This window comes from Electrophorus electricus, chromosome 19 (genome assembly GCF_041902795.1).
Source record: "Electrophorus electricus isolate QZ-2024a chromosome 19, ASM4190279v1, whole genome shotgun sequence".
In the NCBI taxonomy this organism is placed as follows: Eukaryota; Metazoa; Chordata; class Actinopteri; order Gymnotiformes; family Gymnotidae; genus Electrophorus; species Electrophorus electricus.
Window position 1 is genome coordinate 20,545,001 of NC_137515.1, and position 16,634 is coordinate 20,561,634.

The 16,634-nt window shown below is 48.7% G+C and overlaps 1 protein-coding gene across 3 annotated transcripts in view; it reads right to left on the minus strand.

Annotated features, from left to right (window-relative positions):
• The window catches only part of tcf7l1a (transcription factor 7 like 1a), a 21,286-nt gene extending 5,325 nt beyond the window's left edge, over positions 1 to 15,961 (minus strand). Inside the window, exons 1-4 of one of the 3 annotated variants that reach the window (XM_027028820.3) lie at positions 15,119 to 15,950; positions 14,921 to 14,993; positions 14,742 to 14,851; positions 886 to 969 (exon numbers count right to left, since the gene is read on the minus strand). In XM_027028820.3, the coding sequence (XP_026884621.2) occupies positions 886 to 969; positions 14,742 to 14,851; positions 14,921 to 14,993; positions 15,119 to 15,304 (453 nt within the window). In that variant the 5' untranslated portion in view covers positions 15,305 to 15,950. Of the gene's footprint in view, positions 1 to 885; positions 970 to 14,741 lie in introns of all 3 variants that reach the window. The other 2 variants (XM_027028818.3, XM_081702118.1) reach the window with 2 other exon arrangements.
• Positions 15,962 to 16,634: the final 673 nt, after the last annotated feature.

The following is a 16,634-nucleotide window of genomic DNA, read 5'->3' on the forward strand; positions in this document are numbered from 1 at the left end:
TAGTAAGAACCTCAGATGGTAGAAACCCTGGAAGTTCCAAGGTCAAAGTGGGATACACCACTAAAGGTGGTGGAGAATGACCGAGATAAGATCCTGTAGGAGTTCCAGATACAGACAGACAAGATGGTAATGGCTAACCAACTAGACACAGTAGTGATGGACAAACAGCAGAAGAGGGCCGGAGTGATAGATGTGGTGAAAACATCAGGAACTAGGAACACAAGAAACTGGAGAAATACCAAGGCTTGAGAGAAGAGCTGGAAAAGATGTGGAAGGTGAAGGCAGCTGTGGTTCCCATGGTTATCGGAGCAGTAGGGGCTGTGACCCCCATACTGGGAGAATGACTCCAGCAGATCCCAGGAACAACATGTGAGATCTCTGTGCAAAAGAGTGCAGTCCTGGGAACAGCTAAGATACTACACAGGACCCTCAGGCTCCCAGACCTCAGGTAGATCTGAACTTGAAGGAACACACCGACCTGCCTTCTTCTACCCATCCCCACTTTGAACATTTTTCACAGCTCCTGCTTTATTTCTTCTTCACCTTTTCAACCTGCTGTCAAACAGCACAAAGGCCTTGAGCGACATCAGTAGGTCACACCCTTAAACAGGACTGACAGAAGCAGATCTGCCCATTAATAGCAGTGTGAAATACACTGCCCCCACTGAGTGAGTTTAAGTTCCTCACACTTTGTTTAGCTCAAACTAAAACTCTGCGTAGTACACACACACACACACACACACACACTCTTGCTCTCTCTAGTGACTTAGTCCAAACTAAGCAGTACCAGGCCACACGGCCTCTGTGTCCAGTAATTTTGATGAAAGAGAGGGAAAGTAAACACACTACCCAGAATGCACTCGGGTAAGACCCTGGTGTACTCACTGCGTGACCTGGAGTGGTGGGTCTGGAGTCTTTAAGAGCAGCTGCTCCGGAAATGTCGAGGAGAGGCCATTTCATGGGCAGATACTGTGGAGGAGAGAGAGAACACGCATCAGCACGAGAGAACAAGCAGCCAGCTCTCTGGAGACTACTCTGCCGAGTTTACATTACATTTTCAAACTGGAATTCCTTCAGTCTGTGAGCTTATTTAAAAAGTCTGTTTCTCACTTTAAAATGTAACATACTGGAAGAGGGTCTGACACACAGGAGTGATGCAGCACTTTACAAATCCTCCCCACAAAGGGAGGAGGAGAGGAGGACTGTAGACAGTGACCAGGGAAGAGGAGGGGCAGAGGGCTTGGAGGAAGAGCCCGGAGGCCAGTGGATAAAACAGGAAAACCGGAGGAGAGGGAGGCAGTGGGAACTGGGCAAGCAAAAGGGACAGAGCGACAGAGCGAGAAAGCCAGGGCTCTCCCTGTGTCTCACACTGCAACGTTCCGGACTGGACACACACCTCCCAGCTGAGTGACCCGCCCACGTGATGTTCAAATTGAGGGACAGGGGCAGGCTAGGGGTGCTTTCTGAAGCATCACTCATCACAGTGGCATTGTGGGCGCAAGGACGCTCCACTAAGAGCAGGAGCTCAGACAGCATCGCCATGGAGATCTCAGACAGCATCGCCACAGAGCAGCAGCAGGGAGGGGGAGGGGTAAGTGGGGCAGATTAATCACAACTATTAAGACAAAAATCTCTACACCTGCCGTGCGTACACGTGTGTGTGGACACAGAGCAGTTTCAGGCTGCATATGAGGATATGCAGTACACTGTTTTAGTACTCTGTAATCTGTGTCCACACTGAAATGTCACTCCATCTCTTTTCCTGTGAGTGCTCTGACCTCTCACTCCTCACATGGAGTACACACTCACAGCGCCTTCTACAAGCTGAAGAAAACCACACAAACACTATGGATGGGTGTCAAAACAAGCCCGTGTTATCTTGACCAGACCAGGCTCACATGCACCTGCAAACGAGGTGCACTCCATATCATCTTATGTCTGTCTCTCACTCCCTCTCTCATACACTTTTTTTGTGCATAAACTGCAGTTTTCAGAATCACACTCAAAATGTGTGCAGTGTCCTACACACACACACACACACACACACACACACACACACACACACTTCCACTTCCATTGTAGTGGTACAGCAGGACAGTGTTTATAAAGGACAGCATCTCAGCTAAACGAACTCTGAATATGAGGAGCTGCTCCCTTGTATGGTCGGTAAGACAGCGCGGTGAAGACCTGCCTTTAACAGACCGACTGCAGCTCATCATCTCAGTCATATACAGCATATACACAGGAACACGGGCGCATACACACGCACATACAGGCAAACACACAAATACAAATGATGCAGGCCTTGACACACAAAAATACATGCAAAAACATCCACACTCACAGTAAACCAGTGCATACACACATGCATAACCACAAATGCACCTACAAATGCACAAACACACACACACACACACACACACAAGCTGACACAGAGGTGATGCACTTCAACAGGAAACACCCCCTGTAAATACGTTGCCATGACTACTATTGTATGACCTCAGTGGTACCCCTTCTCTTGCATTTAGAGATCCTTAAAAAGGTCAGAGGTCAGCTATCCAGTGAGCAAGAGTTACCATGGCAACACAGGCCATTCAGGCCAGAAAACAGATGAGCATAGAGGGGACGGATGGACACACACACACACACACACACACACACACACACACCCACACACACACCCACACACACACCCACCCCTGACCCACCCCGCCCCCAACACACTGATACCCCCCCAAATAGCACACAGAACGCCCATATATGCACACACAGCCAAACACGCGCACACGTTCCATCCTCACACTACAGATACACACACAGTCTGCAATTTATTAATAGAGCTTCCAAGAGAAAACCTCCAAAGCAGTAAACAGAAATGTTTAAAATATGCTAAATAAATAAAGTTCTTCCCTGCTTTGATTGAATATTCCATTAATAAACAGTAAACAGGAAGGTCAACATCCTGACCACCTCTCCCCTACATCATGGTGTTGTAGAGTTACAGGCAAAAATGCAGCACTGCACTGATGTCCTGTGGAAGATGACGTGATGTCACCAAACACCTGAGAAAGAACACCTAAACCCATCTGAAACTACAGCGCTGAGACACAGAGGAGAGCCAAGGTCTCGAAAACCACAGCGCTGAGACAGACGAAAGACCATCAGACCTTCTCACTTAAAGTACCAAAACACAAATCAAAATGAAAAATATCCATCAGACAAGTTCATAAAGAAAAATTCACAATAAACAATGTCATGGTATTCAGCTGGCAGTGGAATGAGCATGTGAGAAACAGCCTGTCCAAACCCGTCCTCATCCACCACCCACTCAACTGTCCTTTCCCTGCTGTGGACATTCATTCTCTCTCCCTCTCTCTCTCTCTCTCTCTCTCTCTCTCTCTCTCTATCTATCTCAAACACACACACACTCACAAATGCCCCAAACACAACATTCATATGATCATTCCACTCACTGATCATATAATCATATTCAGAGTAAAGGAAGGAGATTTAAATTAGGCATTAGTTCACACATCACCCAGAGCTCACCCAGGCTGCCGGTCCACCAAGCAGAGATTCAGGGAGGTGGAGGGGTGAACACCTACGAACAAAACAGCTTTACCCTAATGGAAGACACACTGCACAACCCCAAACGATTCAACTAAAGGATTAACTGGACTGAACTGGGTGATTAACTGGACTGGGCAGCTAACTGGGTGATTAACTGAATTGGGCGGTAAACTCAATAGAGTAAGTCTCAGCTTTAAATATACAAATAAAAACCAAAGAGCAAGAAGGATGGAGCTCTCTGAAACACACACGCACGCACACATGGAGGGGTTGAGGTGGCGCTCTCTGAAGGGAATAGCTGTGGTGGATTAGGAGGCACCCAAAAGCCTTTTGGGATAATAAGAGCAAGGAGTGTTAGGAGTGGAGGAGCCTCTCAGCCTCACTAGCCCTGTCTGTCTGGAGAGATTCAACACACACACACACACACCTTACTGACAGGACCACACACACACACCCCTTACTGACAGGACCAAACACACACACACCCCTTACTGACAGGACCAAACACACACACACACACACACACACACACACACACCCACCCACCTCTTACTGACAGGACCAAACACACACACACACACACACACACACACACACACACACACACACACACACACACATCCACCCCTTACTGACAGGCCCAAACACACACCCACACACCCACCCCTTACTGACAGGACCAAACACACACACACCCCTTACTGACAGGACCAAACACACACACCCCCCTTACTGACAGGACCAAACACACACACACACACACACACACACACACACACACACACACCCACCCCTTACTGACAGGACCAAACACACACACCCACCCCTTACTGACAGGACCAAACACACACACCCACCCCTTACTGACAGGACCAAACACACACACCCACCCCTTACTGACAGGACCAAACACACACACACACCCCTTACTGACAGGACCAAACACACACACACACCCCTTACTGACAGGACCAAACACACACACACACCCCTTACTGACAGGACCAAACACACACACACACCCCTTACTGACAGGACCAAACACACACACACACCCCTTACTGACAGGACCAAACACACACACACCCACCCCTTACTGACAGGACCAAACACACACACACACCCACCCCTTACTGACAGGACCAAACACACACACACCCACCCCTTACTGACAGGACCAAACACACACACACCCACCCCTTACTGACAGGACCAAACACACACACACACACCCCTTACTGACAGGACCAAACACACACACACACACCCCTTACTGACAGGACCAAACACACACACCCACCCCTTACTGACAGGACCAAACACACACACCCACCCCTTACTGACAGGACCAAACACACACACCCACCCCTTACTGACAGGACCAAACACACACACACCCACCCCTTACTGACAGGACCAAACACACACACACCCACCCCTTACTGACAGGACCAAACACACACACACCCACCCCTTACTGACAGGACCAAACACACACACACACCCACCCCTTACTGACAGGACCAAACACACACACACACACACACACCCACTCACCCCTTACTGACAGGACCAAACACACCCACCCACCCCTTACTGACAGGACCAAACACACCCACCCACCCCTTACTGACAGGACCAAACACACCCACCCACCCCTTACTGACAGGACCAAACACACCCACCCACCCCTTACTGACAGGACCAAACACACCCACCCACCCCTTACTGACAGGACCAAACACACCCACCCACCCCTTACTGACAGGACCAAACACACCCACCCACCCCTTACTGACAGGACCAAACACACCCACCCACCCCTTACTGACAGGACCAAACACACCCACCCCTTACTGACAGGACCAAACCCACACACACACCCACCCCTTACTGACAGGACCAAACCCACACACACACCCACCCCTTACTGACAGGACCAAACCCACACACACACCCACCCCTTACTGACAGGACCAAACACACACACACACCCACCCCTTACTGACAGGACCAAACACACACACACACCCACCCCTTACTGACAGGACCAAACCCACACACACACACCCACCCCTTACTGACAGGACCAAACCCACACACACACACCCACCCCTTACTGACAGGACCAAACCCACACACACACCCACCCCTTACTGACAGGACCAAACCCACACACACACACACCCCTTACTGACAGGACCAAACCCACACACACACCCACCCCTTACTGACAGGACCAAACCCACCCCTTACTGACAGGACCAAACCCACCCCTTACTGACAGGACCAAACCCACCCCTTACTGACAGGACCAAACCCACCCCTTACTGACAGGACCAAACCCACCCCTTACTGACAGGACCAAACCCACACACACACACCCACCCCTTACTGACAGGACCAAACCCACACACACACACCCACCCCTTACTGACAGGACCAAACCCACACACACACCCACCCCTTACTGACAGGACCAAACCCACACACACACACCCACCCCTTACTGACAGGACCAAACCCACACACACACACACACCCCTTACTGACAGGACCAAACCCACACACACACCCACCCCTTACTGACAGGACCAAACCCACCCCTTACTGACAGGACCAAACCCACCCCTTACTGACAGGACCAAACCCACCCCTTACTGACAGGACCAAACCCACACACACACACCCACCCCTTACTGACAGGACCAAACCCACACACACACCCACCCCTTACTGACAGGACCAAACCCACCCCTTACTGACAGGACCAAACCCACCCCTTACTGACAGGACCAAACCCACCCCTTACTGACAGGACCAAACCCACCCCTTACTGACAGGACCAAACCCACCCCTTACTGACAGGACCAAACCCACCCCTTACTGACAGGACCAAACCCACACACACACACCCACCCCTTACTGACAGGACCAAACCCACACACACACCCACCCCTTACTGACAGGACCAAACCCACACACACACACCCACCCCTTACTGACAGGACCAAACCCACACACACACACCCACCCCTTACTGACAGGACCAAACCCACACACACACACCCACCCCTTACTGACAGGACCAAACCCACACACCCACCCACCCCTTACTGACAGGACCAAACCCACACACACACACACCCACCCCTTACTGACAGGACCAAACCCACACACACACACCCACCCCTTACTGACAGGACCAAACCCACACACACACACCCACCCCTTACTGACAGGACCAAACCCACACACACACACCCACCCCTTACTGACAGGACCAAACCCACACACACACACCCACCCCTTACTGACAGGACCAAACCCACACACACACACCCACCCCTTACTGACAGGACCAAACCCACACACACACACCCACCCCTTACTGACAGGACCAAACCCACACACACACACCCACCCCTTACTGACAGGACCAGACCCACACACACACACCCACCCCTTACTGACAGGACCAAACCCACACACACACACCCACCCCTTACTGACAGGACCAAACCCACACACACACCCACCCCTTACTGACAGGACCAAACCCACACACACCCCTTACTGACAGGACCAAACCCACACCCACCCCTTACTGACAGGACCAAACCCACACCCACCCCTTACTGACAGGACCAAACCCACACCCACCCCTTACTGACAGGACCAAACCCACACCCACCCCTTACTGACAGGACCAAACCCACACCCACCCCTTACTGACAGGACCAAACCCACACCCACCCCTTACTGACAGGACCAAACCCACACCCACCCCTTACTGACAGGACCAAACACACACACACACCCCTTACTAACAGGACCAAACACACACACACACCCCTTACTGACAGGACCAAACACACACACACACCCCTTACTGACAGGACCAAACACACACACACACACCCCTTACTGACAGGACCAAACACACACACACACACCCCTTACTGACAGGACCAAACACACACACACACCCCTTACTGACAGGACCAAACACACACACACACACACCCCTTACTGACAGAACCAAACACACACACACCCACCCCTTACTGACAGGACCAAACCCACACACACACACCCACCCCTTACTGACAGGACCAAACCCACACCCACCCCTTACTGACAGGACCAAACCCACACCCACCCCTTACTGACAGGACCAAACCCACACCCACCCCTTACTGACAGGACCAAACCCACACCCACCCCTTACTGACAGGACCAAACCCACACCCACCCCTTACTGACAGGACCAAACCCACACCCACCCCTTACTGACAGGACCAAACCCACACCCACCCCTTACTGACAGGACCAAACACACACCCACCCCTTACTGACAGGACCAAACACACACACACACCCCTTACTGACAGGACCAAACACACACACACACCCCTTACGAACAGGACCAAACACACACACACACACACACCCCTTACTGACAGAACCAAACACACACACACACACACACACCCCTTACTGACAGAACCAAACACACACACACACCCCTTACTGACAGAACCAAACACACACACACCCCCCTTACTGACAGGACCAAACACACACACACACACACACCCCTTACTGACAGAACCAAACACACACACACACCCCTTACTGACAGGACCAAACACACACACACACACACACCCCTTACTGACAGGACCAAACACACACACACACACACACCCCTTATGGACAGGACCAAACGCTCTGTGGGCTGCAGCACGGAAACACGTCAGCAGAGTTCAACGTCCAGTGTGGTGAAGCTCGTTAACCTGCCGAGGACCCTCATGCCAGTGTCTCCACCTTTAACTCGTAGGTGGGATACTGCCTAGATTACCACACACACATTAACTGATAGATCCTAACCTACATTTTAAACATGTGCAATATAACTAATATATTCAACAACTTTAATTTATTATTCATCTACATCCTTAGGTGCAAATCAACCTCCAGTCTCGCCAAAAAACAGCCCCCAAACAAACAAGACTGTATGCCAACTGACAGCCCTTTATGTAACATGTTAACAAAGCTAACTCTTTACTTTACAAGACCAACACTGTGCTACACCAAGACAGGAACCCAACACTCCCGATTAAAGGTGCAGCTTGATTCAACACGGACCATAGAGTACAGAATCATGAGTCCCCATTCACCATGGAGTACAGAATCATGAGTCCTGATTCAGGGGGTGAGATGATTAATGTACGTTTAATCCAAACTAGGCCTTCAGCCAACTAAGACAACCTTAAATGTGAGGTCCAGAAGAGCTGAGCTGTCTAACACACAGCATCCAGCAGGGGGTGTATGAGTTCAGCTGTAGAGTACAGGGCTTAAAGTCTCTACTGAAGAGTTCTGGAGATGTGGTGGTATAGGGACAGTGTCATGGGTTTAGGGGAAAGCGCTAGGGGGGTATGGGTAAAGAGTTAGGATCTGTATGATTTAGGGTACAGCATGTAGAGGGTACCATTAAGGCTTCAGAGGCTGTAGAAAATATTCTGACATTCAAATAACCCCATTTGGACTGGATTCATTTATCACTTAATTGTAAAGATTTGTAAATTTGTAAATCTCCTCAGTGAAGAAATTCAAGCATCCAGATGGCTGTGGGGGGAGGGGGTGATGTATCTGGATATGACTAAAATGACCAGACGATGGTGGGGGTTGAAGAGTTTGGGAATACAGCAGGTCATGTCCTCGGCGGAGGAGGAACAGGAACAGACATGACTGAGCGACTGCAGACCTGAACTGACCTCATATAACTGTAATCCCAGGGTTACTGTTACAGTACTGACCTTTACAGTATTGATTTTACAAAATGCTAAAATATGCAAATGAGCACTCCTGCAGCTCAGATGTTTTATTTGGTGCAGTGAGTGTTTGGGGGTGTCATGACACCCCCCTCCCCCCCAACAAAACAGCAGGACGTGCAGCTGTAAAAATGTAAGTGAAAGCAGCTGTGAAAAAATACCAGACTGATGAAGACTATATCCTCCAGAAACCTGCACAACACAGGGATATTAGATACGTAGGAGTCTGTGTTAAAGTTGGACTCTAACCGACTCTCTCCCGCGCGCGCGCGCACACACACACACACACACACACACACACACACACAATATGGCAGTTTCTGTCTTCCAATATGCAGCCTAATCAGTGTGGAATAACTGGACAGACATGTGCGTACTCAGGCATGTACAGACACACAGAAGGCCAGCAGTAATGGTCTCCTGCTCTGCTCAATGTACACTCCTGATGCGCGCACACACACACACACCTCAGTCCCAGCAGGGGGAGAGAGATTCTGAACTTACTACACGATCAATAACTACAGCTCAATCATATACATTTATTTATTAATAACCATTTAGAAAAGCACACAGAACACACTTAGTAGCAGTAGCCGTTATATTTAATGATGATAATGTCACGTAGTTGTTTATACAGCACTTATACAGCATGTGTAGTAACTTTGGTTAGAAAACAGACTACAAGAAACTGAAAGTGTCACACTGGGGTACCACAACAGTCTTCCAATCTGGTGTATGACCATAATTTAGTATATTACCATTACAGTATTTACGTGAACATTTTTAGTTAGATGCTTAGATAAGCGCAGTTCAAGACCACACAGGCTCATTTAAAAATGCAGACCAACATGGAGCCCGTGAGTGTCCTGTTAGCAGCAGACACACAGGCTCACCCGCGTGGCCTCTAACAAACACTGAGACCACAGGTGAACAGAGAGGGGCATTCTCTCTGTCTCTCCCTGGCTGAGCATCTTTTACCTTCAAATTCAGATCCTCTACCTGAGGTCTGGGAGCCTGAGGGTCCTGTGTGGTATCTTAGCTGTTCCCAGGACTGCGCTCTTCTGGACCGAGAGCTCAGATGCTGTTCCTGGGATCTGCTGGAGTCATTCTTCCGGTTTGGGGGTCACAGCTCCTACTGCTCTGATTACCACGGGATCCACAGTTGCTTTCACCCTCTTTCCCATGGCCCTCTTCTGCCGTTTGTCCAGCACTACTGTGTCCGGGTGGTTAGCCATTACCATCTTTTCTGTCTGTATCTGGACGTCCCACAGGATCTTAGCTCAGTCAGTCCACCACCTTTAGTGGAGTATCCCACTTTGACCTTGGAACTTCCAGCCCATACTTAGCACAGATGTTTCTGTACACTATTCCAGCCACTTGGTTATGGTGTTCCACATTCACTCTGCCTGATAGCATCTTGCATCCCGCTGTTATGTGCTGGATTGTCTCATCTTTGCACAGCCTGCATCTGCGGTCCTGTCTGGTGTGGTAGATCCCAGCCTCTATTGATCTGGTATTCAGCACTTGTTCCTGTGCTGCCATGATTATAACCTCTGTGGTGTCTTTCAGTCCAGCCCTTTCCAGCCATTGGTAGGATTTCTCCATATCAGACACTTCCACTATCTTCTGGTGGTACATACCGTCCAGAGGTTTTTCCTCCCATTATGGTTCCTGTTCCTCCTCAGGATTCTGTTGTCTGAGGTTCTCACTAAGCACTTCATCACTTTGGTTCATCTTCCTGGTGTTCTCCTGGATCTTGGTTGTTTTTTCCTGGACTGTGGCTCTGACCCTCACTAATCCTCAACCCCCCTCCTTCCTCTTACAGTCTCAGTGTGCTGGATATGGATTTGGGATGAAACCCTCTGGTCATTGTGAGGAGTTTCCCTGTCTTGATGTCAGTGGCTTCCATCTCCTACTTGGAAGTTTTTTATGTCAGCAGTGTCTGATGACTGGTAGAGTGGAGGTGTTAATAGGTGTTGATAGCCCAGATCTGACTTCTCAGGACCTGTCTCACTTTTTGTAAGCATTTGGCTGTAGCTTGTGGCCTCTTCATGATTCCCTCTCACACACACACACACACACACACACACACACACACACACGTCAACAGGAAAGAGCTGAGCTCTGGCCTTGGGAAAGACTCACTGCGTTCCTTTATCAACTTCCTGTAGCTTTCCTTTAGCCTCTGCTGCTCCCCGTCACACAGATACGCAACAACCACACACACAAACAGATGTGTGCGCACCCAAATTTGGGGGTAGCATGGGTCTTCAGTACACCACGTTATAGCACAAATCAACTGGTGAACACGGCTGTTCAGCTTGTGTAAAGTTTAATAAAGTGTGAAAGTCTGGTGTGTACAGGTGTGTTCAGGCATGACCTAATCAATCATAAAAATATATATGCGTATTAATCTCCCTTATAAATCTCCCACTTTTCCACATTTCCCAGCCTCCCACTTTCACTTATCTTCTCTTTCTCCATTCCCCACAGTCACTGCCACTCTCCCCCTCTCCTGCCACACCAGCAGAATTCCTGGCCTCCTAGAAGGAAACTATTTATAATGTGAGCTGCTCAAAAGAATAATGAAAAATAATATAAAAATAATCAAAATGAACCCCAATTAGTATATCCTACCTGTAGCACACTGAAACCGCCTGCGCTGACAGCCATGATGATGCCTGTGTCGCACGCTGACTCAGCCTGAAGGCTTGCACACTGTTCCCTCTGTGGAGGGGTAGGGAGGAGCCATCTCCCCGAGACCACCCCCACCCCCCACCCCCGACTACTGCTGAAATAGTCTGGGGCTGTTGACAGGTCGACTCTGCTCAGCGCTGTTTGTTTATGTAGAATGAGGCCCTCTCAGATGCAGAACAATTCTTCTGTTTACTTTGTGTCTTGCGTGTCTTAAAATACCAGGGCAGGAAAAAAGGTGGAAATGGAAGCAAGCAGAAAACAGGCAGACAGGACCCAGCACGACTGCACCAAACCCCCAACCTAGCAAAGTCCACTAACCCAAACACCAAATCCCCAACACAAACTCAGCATGACTGCACCAAACATCAAATCCCCAACACAAACCCAGCACAATTCCACCAATCTCCCAACCCAGCACGACTCCACCAAAGTCCACTAACCCAAACACCAAACCCCCAACAAACCAAACACAACTCCACCAATCCCCCAAACCAGCATGACTCCACCAAAGTCCACCAACCCAAACAACTAACCCAGCAAACTTCCACAAACTATCTGACCAACGTGTGTCAGAGAGCTTGACCAGAGCAAACACATGGACTGGCTAGCACTCCAGAGAAGTGGACTGAAGACCTACACACACTCAACAGGACCTTCATATGACTAATCTTCTGGATCACACACCCTGCAGCTTCAAGAACAGGATCTCAAAGTGAAAAGTCTTTTTCACAAAGCCTTTAAGTCAACAGCTGCTAAATTTGGTATTAACGTGCAAATGTTTGCCTTGCTCCTGAATATAATAAGTAGGTAACTGGGTTTATCCGGGTTCTGTCCTTAATAAAGGACACACGTGCAAAGCATCTTTTGTTACTGTGTTCAGGTAAATAAGAGCCACAGAACACAGCACCCCTCCAAAACCCCACAGCAGAGGTGCGGACTTTCCCCACTGAGCACCCGTAACCCCCTGTGACCCTGATTACATCACTGAGCTGGGAAAGTGCTGTTTCATCAGAACCAGGGACTTCATCAGGCTCTTTCAGAAAACAATGAAATCAATATATAGACAGAGTCTGGAGCCGATCCTGATGACAGCCAGTGACGCCAGTCAGAAAGGACATGAAAACCAGAGGGTGCTAAAAAAACAAAACAATAATCCCAACCTCAGAGTTCATTGATGAGACATGGACATTACATTTTTTTGCTCACAAGTTATGAAAATGCTGATTCAATTCACATAAAACCCAAACTGAAAATTCCTCAACACTGCCTCTGTGAAGGATTTAAGGGTAGATACTGAATACAACGACACACAACAGACTGAGAAAATGCTTTTACAATCCAAAATGTTTAAACGTACACAAATTTCCTATTGTAAATTTGAGGGATACACACTCACTCTCAGTCACGCACACACACTCACAATTAAGTCTTATCTTCACAATCAGTCCTTGACAAACTCAAACTTCTTCCACAGCCAGATGCCACATAGCAGATAGTCCCAGTCAATAATGCTGTAATTCTTAAATGACCACTGTGCATGAGGCGTGCAAGAAAATTAAATTCCACAGGCCATGTGAGTGTTTTTCAGACCAGCCAGGGAACATGAGATCAAACAAGAGAAGTTTGTCCGTACAACCAATAAACCGTCCAGACAACAACTAAATGACCACATGCTCCTTTCTCTCTTTGTGCTACCCCAGCCAAGCCACCCAGGCCCTTCCACACTCTACAGTGCAGTTACTAAAGAAGAATCAACACGGAGACTTGATGGGATCCACACGTTTGCTTGGGGGTCACCACAGCACAGACAGCACATCAGCCCCCCAGAGTGAAGATGTCATTAAGATAATGGCCCCCAATGGAGACTTCCAACAGAACCATCAAGGAGTAACTAATGATAACAGTAGCTGTCTAACAGGCTCCAGAGAAAAGGCTGGTTTTCATTGATTGGGGAGGAAATTAATAATTTAAAAGGCAAAACTGCCTTTATGTTTCAGAGATACCAGAAAGCGAAGGTATTAAAACAATAAAAATCAGATCCAACACAGAGCCCAGTTAGACTGTATACAAACACCATCATCACACACACACACACATTCTTGCTTCAGAGGGATTAATCATCTGTCTGGGCTTGCCTCGCGGCTCGGAGTCAGTCATTTGTTATGATAATACACTATTAATTGGGCAGACGTGTCTCAAGAGAGCACCGCGCGAGGCTACCGCACGTCACTGGAGGATAAGGCCCTTTGTGCACGCTAGGCTGTTACATAAAGGACCCACAGTTCTGCTAACTGAGCACTATTAACACCATGTGGACGTTGCATTCGAAAGCCCCGCTATATACACGCAAGATTCAACAGGTTACGTTCTGAGTGAAAAGTTGAAAAAGAAATGCTGCTTTTCAAACACACAAAATACAGGAACAGCTACGAAGTACATAAATGAAAATGCCAAATCAGTTGCAAAGTTGATAAAGCCTTTCGGCCAGAGGAAACGGCACTGCGAGGAAACAAAGCGGCGCAAGTCCGTAAAACAGGCCGCTCGAGGAGAATATGGCGCACTGGCTCGCTATAGTGAAGTTTCAGCGCGTGGCTGGTGCGTCCGCGCGGTGAAGGAGGGATAACACCGAGCACTCACCGTCCGCGCGCCGGGGGAGTACGGATTTGTGAGGTCTGGGATCATGAGAAACGGATACCCGGCGTAAGGGGGAGTCTTGAACAAGCCTCCGTGCTGCTGTCGTCTGGGAGCTGCGGAGAGAAGTACAGAGTAAACACAACCCGCGCGACTGAGGACATCACACACGCGCGAGCTGGTACCTTCCGCAAAGGACGGGCTCTGCCTCGCGGAGCTGCCTCGCTGGGCTCCAGGCTGAGGGCGTCTGTCTGTCTGCTTTGAATAAAAAAAGTAATACATACATAAACAAGCACAATGAGTTTCAGAACTGACACCCGTCTAACGGAATGAAGCAGAAGGACTCGGCCAACACTGTTGGCGAGAGCCGCCACAGCTCTTACTTCACAGTCCGAGGAGCTGCTATTATTTTCAGACTCGTTCACCAGAGACGATTTCACATCGGCTAAATCCCTCTCAGCCGACACGTTTTCGGATATTTTTTCCTCTTGTTCGCCTTCGTCTTTGAACGAAATAAGTTCGTCGTTGGCCCCCAAGTCATCCCCGCCGCCCCCGTTTAGCTGGGGCATGATGGAAACCCTAAACTCAGGTTACAGAGCACGGGGTAAACCTGGACTAAACCTGCGGATGGAAACTACTACTCTGTCCCGAAACGAAACTAAATGTAACATTCCACCTTTCTCATGTCCAGCTACTAGATTTTAAACTTTAAACTGTTAAACTTGGCGAAGCGTCTCTCGTGAGGAGGCTGTGGTAACTGCGCGGCTGGCACGCGGACGTAGCACGCGGGAACGCAGACTCCAGAAAGTCCAGACGCTCATATGATGTCCATTCGTTGCTCGTGCTGTGTCCGTATCCCTCCAAAACGGTGAAATTTAGTTCCGAAAAGAGGGACGAACAGCGTCGCACTTAGAGAAAAGTTCCGCGCTATAGCTCCACGTTTACACGAGCTACTCGCGAGAGTACGTGCCACGCGCACGGAGACATTATTTGGCTCGGCCGGTCCTTTAAGTGTATTAAAAACTGCAGCTAATCTACAAACAAGAATAAGGAATCATTTGTGTCCTTGGAGAACAGCTACGACCTGCCTCCTGAGAAGGAGGAAACCATCGTCATTGCAACGTGGAGGAGGAGTTTGAGCTGAACCGACTCTAACGACTCGAGAGGTACTCGAGTGTTTGAGTTCACCAGGCCGGTAGCGCTGCTCACTTCACTACAGCCTTCACTATGACCAATATACTCACTCCTGTTTCCTGGCCTTATACTTTATACTCGTGTTTTCTGACGATACAAAAAAAAAAAAAAAAAAAGCTGATATCTGTGTGTAAAGCGTCCTTGAGTCTGCGAAAGGCGCTATACAAATGCACCTACTACTACTGATAATAATAAGAATAAAAATGTATACTTTATACTCGTGTTTTCAGATATTATACTTTGCAAAACTGTTTGCATATTTGGACACTGCTTGGACCGCCTGTTTCAGTGGGTCTGTCTGTCACCTGTTTCTAATGTTACAGCCTTTGTAGTAACAAAATTGTAATTTTTGAACTGGAACTATTTCAATTTCAGGAATATTACAAAAATAAGAATTCTGGTGATGTTTCCTCGCCCTGAATGTAAAGTTTTCCAGGGCACCTGCTGGTCTATGTACGTTTGGGCTGTATGTCACAGAGACAGCGAAGCCTACCTGTTTCCATATAACCAGTTCAGTTAATTTAATAAAACTTTAATTGAACCACATGAAACACACACACACACACACACACACACACACACACACACACACACACACACACACACAGAGCTACGCAGTATGTGTGCTCACTTTAGACAATGTTCACTTAAGCACTAACTGCTGAGTCTGTACAAGTTACTAATGCACTAATGCAGATTGGAAAA